Genomic DNA, 18,968 nt, shown 5'->3' with positions numbered 1-18,968 from the left:
ATTTCAGGTTGTAGTTCTGAGTTTACGTTTCTTATTTTTGTTTGGAGTTTCTTTACGGTGTCTACCGGCGGTTCCCGTTTTGTTTCGTATAGTTCTGTATAGAACATCTCTGTGATTTATATAATGCAATCTTTAATGTTAGTTTCTATGCCGTTCCTGTTCTTTATTTTATTTATTTCGAATCTACCTAGAGTGGGTTTTAGACATTTCATACTTTTGTTATTTTCTATTACTCTCTCAATTTGTATTTCTTGGTTTTTTCTTTTATTTTCTTTTATCATTTTTCTTATGGTTTTATTTATCCCTGTGTATTCCATCGATGTCCTTTTTCCTTCTTTGTTCAGCTTACGCCTTTTATCCATGAGATTTTTTATATCTTCTGAGATGTAATTTTCTTTCTTTTTGCCCTTTTGTGCGACTTCTTTTCCTACTTTCTTCATCGCTCTTGTCAGTGTATCGTTTGTTTCGTTCCCCATTTTCACTTCTTAAGGTTTGTTCTAACTGTTCCTTTAGCATTTCTTTATAAGTGGTTTTATTCTCTGCAAGTTTATTCATGTCCAGTTGTTCGTGGTTGCTATTAATTTTCTTTTTCATTTCGAAATTACTATCAGTAGATATTTTTGCTCTGATCATTCTGTGATCACTGCCTGTTGCAAAGCTGTTTAGGACTGTTATATCCCTAACGATCTTTTTCTCAGTAGTTAGTATATAATCAATTTCGTTTCTCGTTGCTCCATTAGGGCTGAGCCATGTCCATTTTCGTTGCGGTTTCTTCTTATAAAATTGCGTATAGGTGTTTTTCCTCTAGGTAATTCATTAAGGCCGTGCCTCTATCATTCCTTTCTCCATATCCAAAATCCCCTATTTTAGTTTCTTCTATGTTATTTTTTTTACCTAATTTGGCATTGAAATCTCCCATTACTAACGTAAGGCGAGTTTTATGTTCTTCCATAGCCTTTGAAATATCTTCATAGAATAAATCGATGTGCTCGTCATCGTAGGTCATACACTTGGATTACTTTAAGCGATGTTCTTTTCATTTTTAGTATGAGATAGGCAACACGATCTGAGATTCGAATAGTTTCGACGTGTTTCTTTATGCCTTTATTTATTATAAATCCTACTCCGAAATTGGTGTTTTCTTCGTTATCTTTATAGTATAGTAGGTTACCGGAATTTAGATCTATTCGGTTTTCTGATTTTCGTCGAGTCTCTGACACACCTAAGATGTCCCATTTTATTCTTGAGAGCTCGTCTTCCAGTTCGTTAATTTTTTCATTGGTGTTCATAGATCTAATATTGAAAAAAAACCATCCATAGTTAACTTAACCCTTCCATAGTTAACTTAAAAAATGTCTATACCTATGTGGCGGATTCATCTATCCAAAAAAATCCTTATGGGTTTTTCGCCACTGCACTGCAAGAAAAATCTACAAAATAAAATAGTTATTTTTTGTAAACACTTCTGGGCGTTAAACCTAAACGGACGCTGCTTGTCAGAAGTTGTGTTTACAGTAATAAAAATTTGCCTAACAAAGAAAAAAATGCTTAACGTTTCGGAAAGTTTTCTCTTTCCGTCGTCGGAGCAAAAAAAATATAAAGAATCAAAGAAAAAACTATTTAAAATATTTAAATTGAACTATTCGAGAACACTTTACTTTTTAAAACAGATACGTCTACAAGAAATCGTTGACGTTCTGTTAAAATGACATTATATTAAGTTAAACTTCAAAATTAACAATTACTACCTGATAATTACTTAATAAGGTAAAACCAAAAAGCCCAAACTTTCTCTATGATTATTTTTAAATTTTACGTATGTTATGTTTATTTATGTTATGTTCTTTAAAATCAAAGAAGCGATTGCCATACATTACTAACATCTACAGATGCATGAGCAATACATTTATTTTTATTAGATTGAATTAAAAAAGCCTCTTTTATTTTTCTTTTAGAGGCTATCGCTTCTTTCATTATAATTTTGGCGTTATTAAAATTTATTCTGTGTCCCAAGAATGCTGACAAATCTTAGATTTGTGAAAATCTCCCTTTCTTAAATAATCTTTATGTTCTTTAATTCTGACATTTAAGGGTCTAGATATTTCACCAATGTAAAATTTATCGCATTCACAGGGTATTTGGTATATTACATTTTTTGTTTGTTGTTCTGTATTGATTGGTTTAGTATGTGATAAAATGGATCTAAGTGTATTTTGTGTTTTGAAAGATGTTCGTATGTTATATTGTTTTCCTATCCTTCTTATTTTTCCGAAACGCCTCGTGTGTATGGAATTGTAAGTTGTATATATATTGTGTATTGTTATCATTGTGTCTATGATTTGGGGCTTGTATTTCGTTTAATGTTTTGTCAATAAAATATGGTGGATAGTCGTTTTTGATTAATGTATTTTTTATGTGGTTTATATCTCTATTTAATGAAATGTTGTCTGTACATATTATTTTTGTCCTATCATATAAACCTTTTATCACACATTTTTTTACACTTATACTGTGATTAGATGTGAAATTTAAGTATCTATCTGTGTTTGTGGGTTTTCTGTAAACATCTAAAATTAGTTTATTTTGAAACTTTGACACTAAAACATCAAGAAATGGCAAACGATTACCTCTCTCTACTTTTAATATAAATTTTATGGTAGATTCGCGAGAATTTATATAATCCAAGAAAATGTCTATTTCAGAAACGTTATGTTGCCATATTGCAAAAATATCATCAACATAACGCAGCCATATTACAGGCTTTTTTGAAAAACTATTTATGGTATTATTTTCAAAATCTTCCGTAAAAATATTACTTAACAAAGGAGAGACAGGTGATCCATTGCCATACCGAAATCTTGTTGAAAAAATGCATTATTTAATTGGAAATAAGTAGTTTTAACAAGTGTCAACAATTCCAAAATACTATCTATGTTTAATTTTGTTCTATCTATTAAATGTGTATCTTGTTCTAATCTATCCCTAACTATTTTAAGTGATTTATCTACCGGCACGTTAGTGAAAAGACTAACAACGTCAAAACTAACCATTAAACTGTCAGGTGTTATATTAATTTTTGAAATTTTTTCTATAAAGTGTGGTGTGTTTTTAATGTATCAATCGGTGTTATTTGCAATCGGATTTAATATGTCTAGTAAAAATTGAAAAAAAAAATTTTTTTTCTTTTAGGATTTTTTTACATAGTTAACTTAAAAAATATTAGAAACTTTTTTTAGTAAAATAAATTGTTTAGTAAAATAGATTGGTATGGGACGTTATCTGCTTTTCTTCTGTCATCTGTCGAATTCTTACCTGAGAAAAAAAAAAACAGAGTATACTTAAAAACTATCAAACTTATTTACAACTATTTCTCTAATTTATTTTGAATGTATTTAGCGCCGGCTTTAAGATACCCATTGGCCGTAACTTAACGTCTGTCCTCTTGCGCACTGGGCCTCGGTATTTATACTACCAGTTAAACAGACAGGTATACAAAAAAAATATTTTTAGAATATGCCCCATTATAAACCATGCAACACCTGTATAAAACTTTTTTGATATCTTCGACAACGACGACGATATTAGACTTCCTCGCTGGGCCACCCTCTATACCGGGTGCGTCTTAAAAGTGGCTCACCCCTATGAGTTTTTTGTTTTTTTCAGATAAAAAAAAAACTAGATTTGGTATGTTAGTATATGACATAATTTATGATTGATTGGCGTATTCAATTCTTTTTGGTCACTTCCTGGACATCCTCGGTATAAGTCGAGGAAATATAACGAAACTTCATCCGCGTGAATAACAGCCACCATTATATTAATCCAGTAATATTACGATTTAAACCCGACAAAATTCAGAAAGTTTTGAAAATTGATAGGTATGTTGGGGACAGCATGAGGATTACTAAACCGAAAAGTTCCCACCCCTAAATAGTGTCCGTCACCCCCCAGGACATCGTTTCTACCCCCCATTTTGATTTTTTAGATAATCTCGGCAATGGTATAATTCTCGACAAAATACCTATATAGAAAATTGTTCTTCATAAAATTCTCTATCAAAAAGATAATTACACTTTTTTTCTAAAGTTAATAATAAAGTGGCAAATAGGACGCAAATATAAGGGTTGGTTATGACTGGCACTATCTGCAGTTCAATCTAATTTAAAGTTTAATGTTTAACGCTAACAAAAAGCAGTAACCACTAAATTATACTTTATATTTTTATACTACTTTACTTAGAATTTTAATATACATTCTTCTCTCACACTCCTCTACCCCTATAAAAAGGGTGATTTGTACTTATTTTCACCCTAGAGGTAAAGTATTTGATGCGTTTTTTTTAAAGTGGTATCCCCTAGTGGCCTAATCCACTAATTATCAAATGTTAACTAGTAATCTTCCTCATCTTCCACAGGTTCAACATTCAAGCATGACTGTCCATGACAATGATAACACATTGTAGAGCAACGCAAGCCTGCTCTTCTGCAGCTACATTTGTATTCGCACCCTAATTTGCATGAACAGGAAATAAGCGTTAACACAGATGCGGGGGCTGGCTCTTTGTTTGACATTCTTGAATTATTAATAAATCGGCGTCATCCGCAGCAACAAATACTTCTTATACTTCTATACCTTCTTTCCTAAATTTGTTTACTAGTTCTATGATTAAACGTTCTTTGTTAAACAAATTACTTAGGAAGTTCTGCTGAGTTTCAGAGACAACAGTATTCTCGTCAAATATAATTTAGGGACAGCTTCTTTGAAGTAGCCGCCTCTGTCGTTCTAGGCCCTTCGTGCTGTTTGCATTTTTCATATAACCATCGAACAAGACAGTTACTCTATTTCCATAATGTTTTTAATGTAACTAACGTAAGCGTTGTAAACAATGTTAAATGTCCCTTTTTTTGGCCATATTACGGCGAAGCAAATATCCTCGATCAATGACATACTCGCTGTTTTCAAAAATATGGTCTCGTTCTGGAACTTTATTGACAATCTGGTATCAAGCTGCTTTATTAGTTTTCCTCATTAGGCCTTTCGCATCGAAAAGAGAGGTACTGAAGCTAATTCGAAACTAAAGCACTTTTTTAACTCCAGACTAGAATAAACGGTGCAAATAATTCTTTGAAATAGTAATGTTGAGTCAACTTGAACATCATTGCCATTCATTTTCATTGTATTGCTCAAACTAGATGTCGGCTTTACACGATTTGCACGACGCACTTTTAAACTTTTAAAAAAAATCCCACCTTTAACATTTGATAATTAGTGGATTAGGCCTACTTTAAAAAAAACGCATCAAATACCTCTGTAATGTGGAACTAAGTACAAATCACCCTTTTTATAGGGGCAGAGGAGTGTGAGAGAAGAACGTATATTAAAATTCTAAGTATAATTTAGTGGTTACTGCTTTTTGTTAGCGTTAAACATTAAACTTTAAATTAGATTGAACTGCAAGAACTGCTGATAGTGCTAGTCATAACTAACCCTTATATTTGCGCCCTATTATCCACTTTATTATTAACTTTAGAAAAAAAAGTGTAATTATCTTTTTGATAGAGAATTTTATGAAGAACAATTTTATATATTTTATATTTTATTTTAATAGAATTGCACCGTTGCCGAGATTATCTAAAAAAACTCAAAATGGGGGTAGAAACGATGCCCTGGGGGATGACGCACACTATTTAGGGGTGGGAATTTTTCACTTTATTAATACATATGATGTCCTGATTATTTTCACCAATTTTGAAAACTTTATGAATTTTGTCAGATATATCGCAATTTGAGCCATAATATTACTGAACTATATGCTCGTTGAATAATATACTATTTATTTACTCTTTTGAGTGTTGGTAACTTCTTCGCGAACCATTTTAGGGCATATATCTATAGGAACTTTTTGTTTTGTTGTTATCTGTAGAATCACTCACCGAAGTTAGATACACTATTTTTTTGATGCTCTGTATATTTGATGATTGCCTGGACTAAATTTTATTTTGGGTTACGCCTAAAATGTATTTATGTATTAGTTTACCTCTTAATTTCTTAATGTTTTGTAATATTTCCATCTCTTTTTATATTAGGTTTAGCGCACATTCATCAACAAGGTATGATTCATAGAGATCTGAAGCCAGTAAACATTTTTTTGGATTATTCTGATCACGTAAAAATTGGAGATTTTGGTCTTGCTACTACAATTCGAATTGCGATGCGCTCCAGACAAGGCGAATATTTTGGTATGTATGAATTATTTTGTTATTGTGGGGCCGCGATCTGCCAAAGTAGTCACAATTTGAATTTCTTTTTGTAAATAAAATAAGATAAACAACATTTTAAAAAAAATAAAACTAGCTATATTAATAAAAGGTGTATTTATACAACTTTTCCAAGAAAAACTTAAGGCGAAATTTTGTAGAAGCTACCCTACTATTAAATAAGCTTTGAAGCTTCTCTTATGCTCTAAAGCTACCAGTATTCATATCTTTAGGTGTTACAAAAAGCCAAGCCGAGAGTTTGAAAGAAGACATGCCCGATGAAAGTAAAACTGGCCACATTGGAACTGCTCTTTATATCGCACCTGAAATTAATTCATCAGGCAAAGCTAATTATAATCAAAAAGTGGACATTTACAGTTTAGGTAAGCGGTGTCTTCTGAATTTACAGTAATTTTTTACAAGCGGATGCCGATATCTTCTCGCTTCGCGATGCATGTATGCAAATAAAAATTTGCATATTTCAAATATGCACATATTTGAAACAATATATTGTATATATCTATAATTTAATTTAATTAGTAATCTGTAATTTGTGAAATTTTTATTTAGTTCTCTTGATACCTGACTTATTTTTTAAGCAAGTTGTTTTTAAGCTTGTTTTTTTTGGTCGATTATTTTGTTGCGGAATTGAAACCAATATATTATTATGAAGCTGAACACATATGCAATGAAATAGTCGGACGATCGGCTTTATAAGAATAAATCGTTTTCACTTCTGCAACTAAATAATCGCGATAATCGAGTCGAAATTATATGTGAATGTTTGCATTCGAAATATTAACATAATTTATTATACATAATATTTAATACAAATAAGTAAATTTTTCTTTTTTGCAAATATTTAAATTTATATTTTGAAATTTTAAGTGTTCTATTCACAACCAGACCTGTCGACTTACGTTCATTTTCATGGAAATTCGCGTCCTTATTTAGATATTCGCTGGTCTTATGTAACAGGTCGGGCTGTGAGTTCTATTGAAACTTAGCAAAATTTGCTAAGTTTAATATTAGCAAGCAAAAAAATAGTTTTAAGTTGTTTTTTTTTAATTAATTGAAAAACAAAAAATCCGGCGACGACAGTTTTTAGAAGAACCAATTAGCTATCTTTTAGTAAAAAAAGCAACTTTCTAGAGCAAATCGTTACTTCAGTAGAGACGACACAGATAAACATTAGCATTTTATATAATATATAAAATGCTACATATTATGTAGATAATTGTATTTTAAAATACAATTATGTGTCTTTCGAGAGGTTGGTAAGACTAATTTGGGCGAAGAAAAGTTTTAGTTGAGAAACTTCTTTTCTGTTTTTAACCATCAACTCGTCATATGGCATTATATGGCAACTACCTGTACTTTGTTTTACGCGTTAAAATGTAAAGCAAGGAGCCAGTCCCTGTTTTTGTCAGTCCTGTCATTTCTACCAGGCTTTTATACCGATTTGGTCATTTTAGAAGTGTGGTCTGGATTTTAACGTGTAAAACAGAGAATAATATAAATGACCGGTTGACAGACAGAGAGACAAAATAAAAAACCACATACAGCGTTGCCGGTTTTTACGTTTGTTTTTAAGTTTGTAGGAAATATAAGTTTGTAGAAAATATATATTTGTTGTTTTTTCGGTCATACGGTATTACATCTGTAGTAAAATGAGTAACTAATAGTGAAAAATAGGGTTCCAACCCTAGATGCAACATTTTCCATAAACGCCTACTTGTGCGGTTTGAACTTTTGATGTAAAATCTGGCAATATCGTATAGAAGAACAGCAACCTAACTTTTATCTCTTTTTAATACATCTGATTTTTCATTTAAGCTGTTTACGTTAAAATCCAGACCACACTTCTAAAATGACCAAATCGGTATACATTATTAGTAATATGTTGATATAATACAATACTTATTTGTAGGTATAATATTATTTGAAATGTGCTATAAACCGCTAGATACTGGAATGGAGAGGATTAAAATTCTCAATAAATTACGTATGAAGGATGTTGGCTTTCCATCGGATTTTGATGACAATGACAGAGCTCGATTTTTAATTAAGTAAGCAATAAGCAATACAATATAAGTTCTTTTATAAAAATGAAATTAGGCCACGGTCTCTATTAGCATACTAATGGTTACTTTCTTTTCATATCTAATGTAATAATATAAAAATAATAACTCCTTTCTTAATCTTTTTATTTATTGACCTATTATTATATTATGACTTATTTATGAAGAGGGCACCAAACTTTAAAATAAAAAAATAAACACATTTTTTAAGGTGTTTTAAGAACCGATTTGAATGAGATTGGGGATGCCTATGTTTTGTTAAGCGCTTTAACATTTGACTTTCATAAAAATCACGAAAAAGAAATAATTTTAGTATAAATTTAATATTTTCCAATTCCGCCAATCTCTGATTTTTTTTTCCTAGAATGGTCCTCCTAGTATTTACTATATTTTTACTACTTCCTTCCATATTTTCGCCAACTAGATTATTAGCACATAGTAAATTTTATGGGCCTACATATTATGAGACAAGAAACCTTTTTTGGAAGTCAGGTTCGGAAAAATATTTTTCTCCTCAAGAAGTATGCGTGGTGGCGTTTTTTTACAAGAGACAAAAAATGTAGTAAATACTAGAAGGACCATTTTATGAAAAAAAAATATCTGTGATTGGTGGAATTGGAAAATATTTATAATAAAATTTATGTAGCGGTGTGGGTAGTTTTTACCTTTCCCGTACTTTTTCTTGGTTTTTGTGAAAGTCGAATGTTAAAGTACTTGGCAAAACATAGGCACCCCAAATATCATTCAAATTGGAATGACGCTTTTAAAAATATCTTACAAAATTTGTGTATTTTTTAAACATACAGACATTTTGTAAGAAAACAAATTCTAAATTATATGAATTGATCTCAGACACACCCTAAAACGATTTTTTTACAAATGATGACGTAACGCTGAATGATCGCTGAACAATCTTTATATTGGTATTTATAATTTATTGTCATGTTATACAAACTTGGAACTTATTGCTACTTTATGTAAAAAAAGTTTTATAATTATTTTAGATGGTTATTGAATCACGATATTTCGAATAGACCTACATCGCAGGAGTTGTTACAGTCTGAATATCTCCCGCCCCCAGTATTAGAAGAAAGGGAATTACAGGAATTAGTGAGACACACTTTAAGTAATCCCCAGTTAAAAGGTATGGACATTATCTTCAGCTTAATGCGTTTTTAGTCATTCTTGTTATCGGATAATTTTTAGGATATCGATATCTTATATCCTCTTGTTTCAAGCAAACTATTACGCTTGCGCAAGACATTACGTACGACAGAGATCCGACTGCTCCCAGTCTTTCGAAGCCATTGAATCTCTATGAGTTTGTAAGAGATGTTTGTATTAAGGTAAGAATATAATTCTAATTTTTCGTGGTAAACTTTTAGCCAGGACTAGTATATCTAAAGTCGGTACAACGAGTATACGTGATAGTTGGTCATTTTAATTTACAGGTAAATTGTATTTTCTGACATTTTTTGGATGTCGTCTGTCTAAATCTTGTGACTGGTTGGACTTTAACATAGCATATTTATATTCTGAATAAATTATATAAACATGGAATAACAACTTGTGTATCGCAACTTTGTAGAAAATGTAGCGGATATTGGTTATATGTACTTTAAAAAACAATGCATAACTTGCAGTATGGTTATTTTTCTTATTTGTTATAGATATTTAAACAACACGGAGGTCAAAATTTGGCTACACCTTTGTTAATGCCTAAAAGTAAATATTATGAGGAAATTGAATCTTGTGTCAAATTAATGACCCATTTTGGTAATATTGTATTGCTACCACATGATCTCAGGTATGTGGAATTTTATTGTTGTTATTTATAATTATATAACTATACAGGGTAGTCTGAACCGTATTCCGGAAAATTTGGTAGCATATTCTGCAGATAAAAAATAAGTAAAAAGTACGCATATCCCAAAATTCTTAGTTTCGAAGATACAGGGTGTAGAAGTTTCATTTTTATTGTGATTTTTTCCAAATAATTTCTGAAGTAACGTAAATATTTGGATGAAAATTGGTGTCTGGGAGTTTTTTTGACACGAGAACTTTGATTCTGATGTCAATATGACTCCTACTTGTGGGTGTCACCTACATATTTTTTTAACTGGTTTCAAGACTAATAACTTTTCGTTCGCACCTGTATATAACTACTGAGTAAAAAATATACATTTACGACGTTTTTTACTTAAAAAAGGTCTCTAAATCGCTACGAGTAATGGTTTTCTAGATATTAGGAATCTAAATTATTAATAACTGTCATCATTGACACAAATTAAACATGTTGGCTAAATAGATATTAGACTGAAATCATAAATTTGAAATGTTTTCGTGCCAATAGTTCAACAGAAATTGTTTTATTATCATTTTTTTGAAGAAAAATTTATGATTAATTTAAAAAAATAAAAAGTTCCCAAATTTATCATTTGAGTCAAATAACTATCTATTCAATATGTTTATTTTTTGTCAATAATGACGTGTATTGACTATTTTCATTCTAAATAACTTGAGAACTGTTACCCCTACCGATTTTTACCAAGATACCTTTTTTAATTACCTTTTTTAAATTCGTTATGTTATTTGGTTTTAATTTAGGAAAAATCGTAAATGAGTTATATCAGTATTATGAAAATTAAAAAAAAAGTTTATAATTAATTGTGTTAATATGTTAACACACTTAACTATAAACTTTTTTATAAGGTGTATGTTGCTGTACTTGCTAATCGTTTGTTTTGGTTTGGTTTGGTTAAGTATCGTGAACAGATGTTTGAATAACAGTCCACAAGTATTCACTAAAATACTTTGGGCTAAGTAATTGACGTCTAGGGCTTGACTTGTGCCAAAATTATTATCTATAGTTTCCCATCCCCTTTAACGCCGTTTTTTTATTCCTTTAACGCCGTACAGTGGATCGACCCAATGCGATTTGCTGGACATTCAGCAATTATGCCAAATTTCTTACTTAAGACATTTTTTTGAATAAATGTGTTCAAAAATCTTCAAATTTGCTAAAAATAGTCATAACTTTATTATAGATAACTTACTGAATACTGCAGGGGTGTTTTTTTCAAAATATATATTTTATTTGAATTTCCATATTAAATTGACTATTACAAATTAAACTGCATAATCTCATACTTATTCCAAAACTTAATGAACTTTTTATCATATTTTTATTCTATATGATTTATGACCTTGCGATTTGTCCAGTTCTTCAATACCAACATGTATTCAATAACAATAATTCATTTATTATAATGGGAGGCTAGCCAAATCCGGTAATGTTGCCAAAGAGACTTGGGCTATTGTAAATGACTTAAGGAATAAGACTTCTTCGTCTGGCACAGTCTTTAATTCACCTGAAGATTTAAACACTTATTTGTTAATGTGGCTAAAAATTTAGTGAACACCATAACTCCTTCTCATGATTCACTTTCATATCTCCCTAAAGCAAATGAGAATTTACACAGTTTTTCTCACGCCCGTAGCATTAGATGAGCTCCGTAGTACAATTAAAAGTATTAAAAATAAATTCTCATCTGGGACTGATGGGCTTACTCTCAAAATGTTCTCTGAACTTCCGGAATGCACATTAATCTATCTTACTACTTTAATTAATGAGTCATTCCAAAAAGGAGTTTTTCCAAACTGCCTTAAGACAGCAATAATTATTCCTCTGCATAAAGGAGGAGATAAAGATCAAGCTTCAAACTATCGCCCAATTGCTCTCCTGCCCACATTATCTAAGATCATTGAAAGATTGGTTAAAAAAGGCTTCTATTTTTTCTCTTTAAATATAAAGTACTTTCTACCCATCAATTTGGATTTCTAAGTAACAGTTGCACAAATGATGCTATATTCGACCTTTTTAATAATGTATACTCTAGCCTGAATAACCATCACTCTATAGCTACAATTTTCTGTGATTTCTCTAAGGCTTTCGACTGTGTAAATCATAATATCATAATTAACAAATTGCAATACTATGGATTCAGGGGAGTGCCGCTCGAATGGCTTAAGTCGTATCTTGGCAACAGAAGGCAGCTTGTGAGGATTGATACGTCTATGTCTTCTTGTAAGCCTATAGAATGTGGTGTCCCTCAGGGTTCAGTACTTGGCCCTATTTTGTTTCTAGTGTTTATCAACGACATTGCAAATCTGGACATTAGCGGTAAAATCTGCCTCTTTGCGGACGATACTAGTTTCACTTGGAGCGGCCCAGATGTTACGGCACTATATGATACTATATTCAGTGACTTACGCACCATTAAATCTTGGTGCGATTCTAATATCCTATGCCTCAACCTTTCAAAAACTAAAGTTTTGTCATATAAAAGTACTATACAACCTTTTGTACTTAATAACATCACTATTGACGTCGTGGACTCTGTGAGATTCTTAGGACTTGTTGTGGACAACTCGTTAAAATGGGACTTGCACATCGAAGCCTTATCAAAGAAACTAAGCTCTGCCTGTTTTGCGCTAAGATCAGTGTCTAAGGAACTTAACTCGTCAACCTCTAGAATGGTCTATTATGCCCTTTTTGAGTCGCATCTTCGTTATGCCCTTCCATTCTGGGGTACTTGCTGCGCGACAAAATTTGATCGTATTTTCAAACTTCAAAAGAGAGCAGTTCGATACTTATTGGGACTAAACAGTAGAACTCACTGCCAGAATTTCTTTAAAAATTTCAAAATACTGACTTTTCCTTCCTTATTCATTTTTGAATCCGTTTGCTTAATCCGCAAGCACATATTCTCTATTCCGGAAAGGCCTTCTCACAACTATCCACTTAGGAATGCGGAGCACGATATTTATCTGCCAACCCCGAGCTCAGAACTAGTTAAGGGCTCAATACTGTACAATGCCAAGAAAATGTACAATCATTTGCCTTCGCATATCAAGTCACTTTCATTCCTTCCCGCATTTCGCAAAGCTCTGAAATCATACTTACTGGAGAGAGTCCTATATGCGGTAAACGACTTTTTTGTTGATGGTTAATCATGAACAATTTAGAATTTTAATTTTAATATTTTGATCATCTCACACACTGGTTAAAGGTCTAGTATTTAATATTTTATAACTCTTGATTTTATGTTATTATAACATGATTTTATCCATTTACAGTTTTCTTTTTGTAAAATGTCCATATATGTTTTATTTATAATTTTATGACGTAATTTTTTTTTTAATTGATTTGTATTGTATGACATTTTTTTATTATTTGTATATTTGTTTTTGTGCTTTGTCGATGAAGCTATTTTGGCTTTTTGTACAATAAAGCGTTGTTTTTTTCTATTTTTTTTTTAAATTTTGAAAGTCTTAATTATTGTATAGTGTATCACAAAAAAATAAATTTTAAACAAAATTTTCCATAGCCATCTTTGCTGCAAGCGGCTGCAAGAAAACTTTGTATTCATAAGTTTAGCATAAAATAGAGAAGTCATACCCACCAACAAATAATCGGGACTCGGTGGGACTTTTTGATAATTACGAAAGAAAGACGCAACCTATAATAAATTTCGCTGAAAAATGTATATTTTCACGGAGAATAGAGTTAAATATATATAATAATAATAGCACCCAAGTGTTTCAAAATTTCTTTTAAATTATTCGTAAAAATATGGCCTAAAACTTTTGTATGGGGCACATGAATTAAGTCATTTATTTAATCCATAATTTGCTCTATAAATTTCCCTCATATTAAATATCTTTAACAAGAACCGCATATATTGTATACCATAATATATAGCTTTGGGTGAATTTTTCAATAAAATTCGATTTCCACTTGATTAAATTATGGTTTTCTAAATATGTATTTGAAGAAATTTGTATTAAAAGTTTAAATACGATTTTAAGTGTTATGTCCAGCATCAAACATACGATCGTTCTACTGTGCGCCGTTCGTATGATACTTGTTTAAATAACCTATGTGTGTGTTAATGCCTAACCATTACTAACATTACGAGTACATTATTTAAATAAAATGTGACAGTAAAACCAGTGTAACATTATAACTGAAGAGATTTAATTCTCTACTGATAATACTAAAGCGATTAGTGAAATTTGCGTGTAAAATTAAAGTGTAGAAAGTGTCAAAAAATAGTTTGGTATATATACATATATTTTCGTCGTTAATATGTGTAATTTTTCTAAATCTTTTCACAATAAGATTAGTACATTTTATTCGCTTATTTACTTTAGAATAAATTAATTTTCAGAGTACCATTTGCGAGGTACATCGCTTGGAATAATATAAATCTTCTCAGACGTTATGCAGTCGAACGAGTATATAAGGAGAAAAAAGTATTTGGTTTCCTACCTAGGGAATTTTACGAATGTGCCTTTGATATTGTTAGTCCTACCAAAGGTTATCTTATGTCCGATGCCGAAATTTTGTACATAGTCTATGAAATTATTAAAGAATTGCCTGGAATTGCAAATATGCATTTTGTGATCAAACTTAATCATACTGGTCTCTTAAAGGCGATTTTACTATATTGCGGCCTTAAAGAAAAACAAGAGGAACTGTTTAAATTATTACTAGATATTAAGGTAAGTCTTTTAGAAAATCTAGGAATTTATTTTTACTATATGATCGAAAAATAAATGGTATCACAATGGCCTTTGACGTGACAGTTTATGAGGTGACTTTTGGTCTATTCCACTGTGATTTTTTGATAAGGCGATTTGACATAATTTCTTTTTGATTAAACTGCATATGCTCAAAAGAATGTGATTCTATACCGGGTGCGTTTTAAAAGTGGCTCACCCCTATAACTAAAAAAAGGAGACTTGGTATGGTAGCATATGACCTAAATTAGGATTGATTGACGTATTCAATTGTTTTTGGTCACTTCCTATTTCACCGGAAATGACTACAACTTTTGATTTTTAAACGGCACCCTCGGAATATTTTTACTTTATTCGATAGAAAATGACATTCTTAATAGAATGATATATCATGTCAACTTTTGACATTCCCGCTTAATAATAATTGTATTTTAAATTTGAATCTCGAGTGCCATGGCTATGTTAAAAACACTAATTTTTAATCAAGGGGCTTTGGAAAAATAGATTTGATCGTTTAATCTTTTTAGTGTCTTGTCCTGGCTGGTTAAAAGATGCTCAAATCGTATTTTTAATCATATCTCAATTTTTTCAAATGGAACGAGGGTGGCTCATTAGCATATTTGGATAAAGCATTTTTTACGAATAATTTGATACTACAAACTTGGTATTTCGAGTAAAATTTTTGTTATGAACCGCATGTTATAATTTCAAATAAATCATATGCAAAAATGTCAAAAGTTGACATACATATGACATGTCATTCTATTCAGAGTGACATTTTCTATCGAATAAAGTAAAAACATACCGAGGGTGCCATTTAAAAATCAAAAGTGACCAAAAACAATTGAATACGTCAATCAATCCTAATTTATGTTATACGGGATGTCCCAGAAATAAGTGCAAGTATTTTAAGCGGTGGTAGATCTCGATAAAAGAAACATATTTTCTCCCTATCGTTTTTCAAATAAGTCCAAAATAACGGAGTTATTTTACATTGAAAATTAAAAAAAATGATTTTTTGCTAAAATTTTGAGAACCACTGAATCTTTTCTGGATTTCTTTCTTGTAAATTTAATCTAATACCTATGTTGCCATATTATCAAGAAATTATGTTTTTAAACTAAAAACTAAAAAAATAAAAAAAAAATTCGCGTAACAAACCTCCTAGGCGTGTTCCTGGAGTTGAACTATACTACCAGTTAAAATACTTGCACTTATTTCTGGGATACCTTGTATACTAACATACCATATCTCGTTTTACTATCTGAAAAAGTAAAAAAGTTATAGGAGTGAGCCGCTTTTGAGACGCACCCGTTAGAGCGTTAAAGTTTTAGATGTTTTAAATAAATTTAAAATGAATATTTTTTAATAAAAACAAAAAGGAACAAAAAATAAAAATGAAACCTAAAAATAAAAAAAAACATAGTGGGATTTGAACCCAGGCCTCCCGGGTAGGAAGTAGGAACTAAAACCACTCAGCTATCCCGCTGTTGAAAGAATAATTTTGAAGTAAATAATACCCGCCAGAATTACTCTTTCAGATTTTTAGATTATTAAAAATTAAGGTTGGTTCCAAATTAAAAACGTAATTTTTGGCTTTAGTTATTTCCATTTTCTCTAATAAATCAAGCTTTTTACTTTTTTGCCGCGCGTAGCCTATACGAATATAAATAAATTATATTACAAGTTATACTATCTGAATATATTAAAATATTTACTTTTTTATTTTTATTTTTAGAATTTTCAGAAATTATACTTCCTAACACTTTTAGAATAATTAAATAATATTCGCTATATAAACCCGTGTATTTGTATATACTAGTTGTTTACAATATTCTCTGATGGTGGCAACACCGGCGGAGAATGCACCAAGCCTGTAGAACATTAACATTTCCTGAGATGGAAAAATCGTGACCTGTGGTCAACAAGTGATTCGCAAAAGCAGACTTCGTTTCTGTTATATCCGAATTCTTATATTTATGAGCATTTTCAATAAATAAATGAAATTGACAATACATTTTTCAATAAATGGTATTTTTTTGCCAATTCAATATCTCTATTTCTAATAATGTAGATCAAAGTGAGAATTACATGAAATATATAAGAAACTACTTATCGTATAACTTTGGGAAAAATCATTCTAATGAGTAAGTAGTAAGTAGTAAATCGACCAAGAGAAATCGCTGGAAATTATTTTCGAAATAAAAAAAGTTCGAAAAATTCCCGATAGGTGGCGTTTCTCTAATAGCCAATCAGAAAACAGGGTTTTTCTCAAAAATATACAGGTGAACAGGTATTTTAAATATTACTATTATAATCATCGAGAAATTTATATTTTTTTTGATATAGAGTAATTTGCTCTATTTCATAAAATAAAGTCGTGGGGGAAGGTTAAATTTTCTTTTATTAAAATAAGGATAACTCTGGTTTAGGTTACCCGATTTAAACAAACTAGGGCTCGTTTAAAAGAGCTTTTCTTCCTTAATGATCTCCAGTATAATTTTTTTCCCACATTTTGTTTCGTGGTAGCTAGAGGGCGCTGTTTGCTGATCATAACAGATATTGCTCATAACGCGTTTGCATAAAAAAATTAAATAGGAGGCTATGTTTCTATTTGCCCAGTTAAATAGCGCACAAAATTTCCAAAATATCAGCGCAAACCGCAACTTTCTATCTCCTCTCTAACCGGAGATATTAAGAGAACAAATTATGTTAGGCTGCCGCTTAGGATTATATGGTCTAAAAATTATAGTAGTAGGCTAGGAAACAAAAAGAGGGAAATTGGTTACGTCAAAATATCAAAACATATATTTTATTTCCATTTAATTATTATTTATCCATGTTCGTTCTTGATTCGATCCCATAAATTAAAACCCAGGTATATTGAATCCGATGACCTAGCTGGCATGGAAATATGCCTCTCCAGCGCCTCTATTTACTGAAGTAAGTGGTATCCAAGAAGCCCCACACATTCATAGCAAAATAAGCGGCATAACTGCCTCAACTACACCAACTGCATTCATGCTGATGAAATTGCAACAAATGCAATTTTATCATGATGGATCCCCTAACAAAATTCATTTCTTAGAAATTAGTGATGGGCAAAACTGTTATTTTTAGATAACAGTTGAAACTGTTATAGTTATTTATAAAAAACAGCTTAAAATAACAGCTTAAAAATAACAGGTTTCTTTATTTTATTGCTAAATATCTGAAAGAATATGAGGCGGTCACCGCCAGGCGTATTAACGCAGTTGCAACAATGACATGCTCGGTGGTAGTATTTCCAGGGTGTCATAACATTTCTAAATATCGATTGTTATCTAAAATACCTCTCTAAAAACGGGGTTGTTTACAAATAAGCGCTGTTTACAAATTGCGATATAAAAGCCAAAATACCGCCACTCGTCTATATCTATAAATTCCGATCTACCTACGCCTCCTCTTCTAACATACAAACTGGATAAAATTTTCTCACATTTGCCAAAAATATGCTTTTAAACGTCGAGAAGTTTAAGCAGAATCGTAGTTAATCAATTACTCAACTTTTGGAACACCCTGTATTATTTTTTAAAAATTTCAAAATATGTAAAAAAACAAAATAAATTATGCGTGTCCAATCGTTTTCCCGAAAGACTAACCGTTTTTTAAATAATAAATATTGTAATATTTGAGGGGCGTTTTCACCCTCTTGGAATTTGAGATTCGAGAAACCCCTCCTTATCGCACCTCTACACCCCACAGTCAATCCGTTTACCAAAAATCAGCTTTAAACGTCAAGCAGTTTAAGCAGAATAGTGGTTACTCAGTGGTCATATTTCATGAAACACGCTGTATATATTTTGTAAAAATCTCAAAATATGTAAAACAACAAAATAAAATATACGTGTTTAAGAGTTTTTCGAAAAACTCACCAGTTTTAAATAAAAATATTCTAATATTTGAGGGTGGTTTCACTTAGAATTTGAGTTTCGAAAAATCCCTTCTTATCGCACCTCTACACCCTAAAGTCAATCCGTTTTCCAAAAATCAGCTTTTTACGTCA

The 18,968-nt window shown here is 31.1% G+C and overlaps 1 protein-coding gene across 3 annotated transcripts in view; it reads left to right on the top strand.

The window, feature by feature from the left end:
* The window catches only part of LOC115889155 (eIF-2-alpha kinase GCN2), a 103,209-nt gene that overhangs the window by 47,759 nt on the left and 36,482 nt on the right, over positions 1-18,968 (top strand). For all 3 annotated transcript variants that reach the window (XM_030909098.1, XM_030909097.1, XM_030909096.1), the window contains exons 13-19: positions 6,087-6,239; positions 6,491-6,640; positions 8,188-8,326; positions 9,343-9,482; positions 9,545-9,684; positions 10,009-10,145; positions 14,572-14,905. In XM_030909098.1, coding sequence (XP_030764958.1) covers positions 6,087-6,239; positions 6,491-6,640; positions 8,188-8,326; positions 9,343-9,482; positions 9,545-9,684; positions 10,009-10,145; positions 14,572-14,905 — 1,193 coding nt within the window. The remainder of the gene's footprint in view (positions 1-6,086; positions 6,240-6,490; positions 6,641-8,187; positions 8,327-9,342; positions 9,483-9,544; positions 9,685-10,008; positions 10,146-14,571; positions 14,906-18,968) is intronic.

The sequence above is a fragment of the Sitophilus oryzae genome, unplaced genomic scaffold, assembly GCF_002938485.1.
Source record: "Sitophilus oryzae breed Bouriz unplaced genomic scaffold, Soryzae_2.0 scaffold_811_pilon_pilon, whole genome shotgun sequence".
NCBI lineage: Eukaryota > Metazoa > Arthropoda > Insecta > Coleoptera > Curculionidae > Sitophilus > Sitophilus oryzae.
Note: the sequence above shows the minus strand (reverse complement) of the source record. Positions and strands in the feature narration are given on the sequence as shown.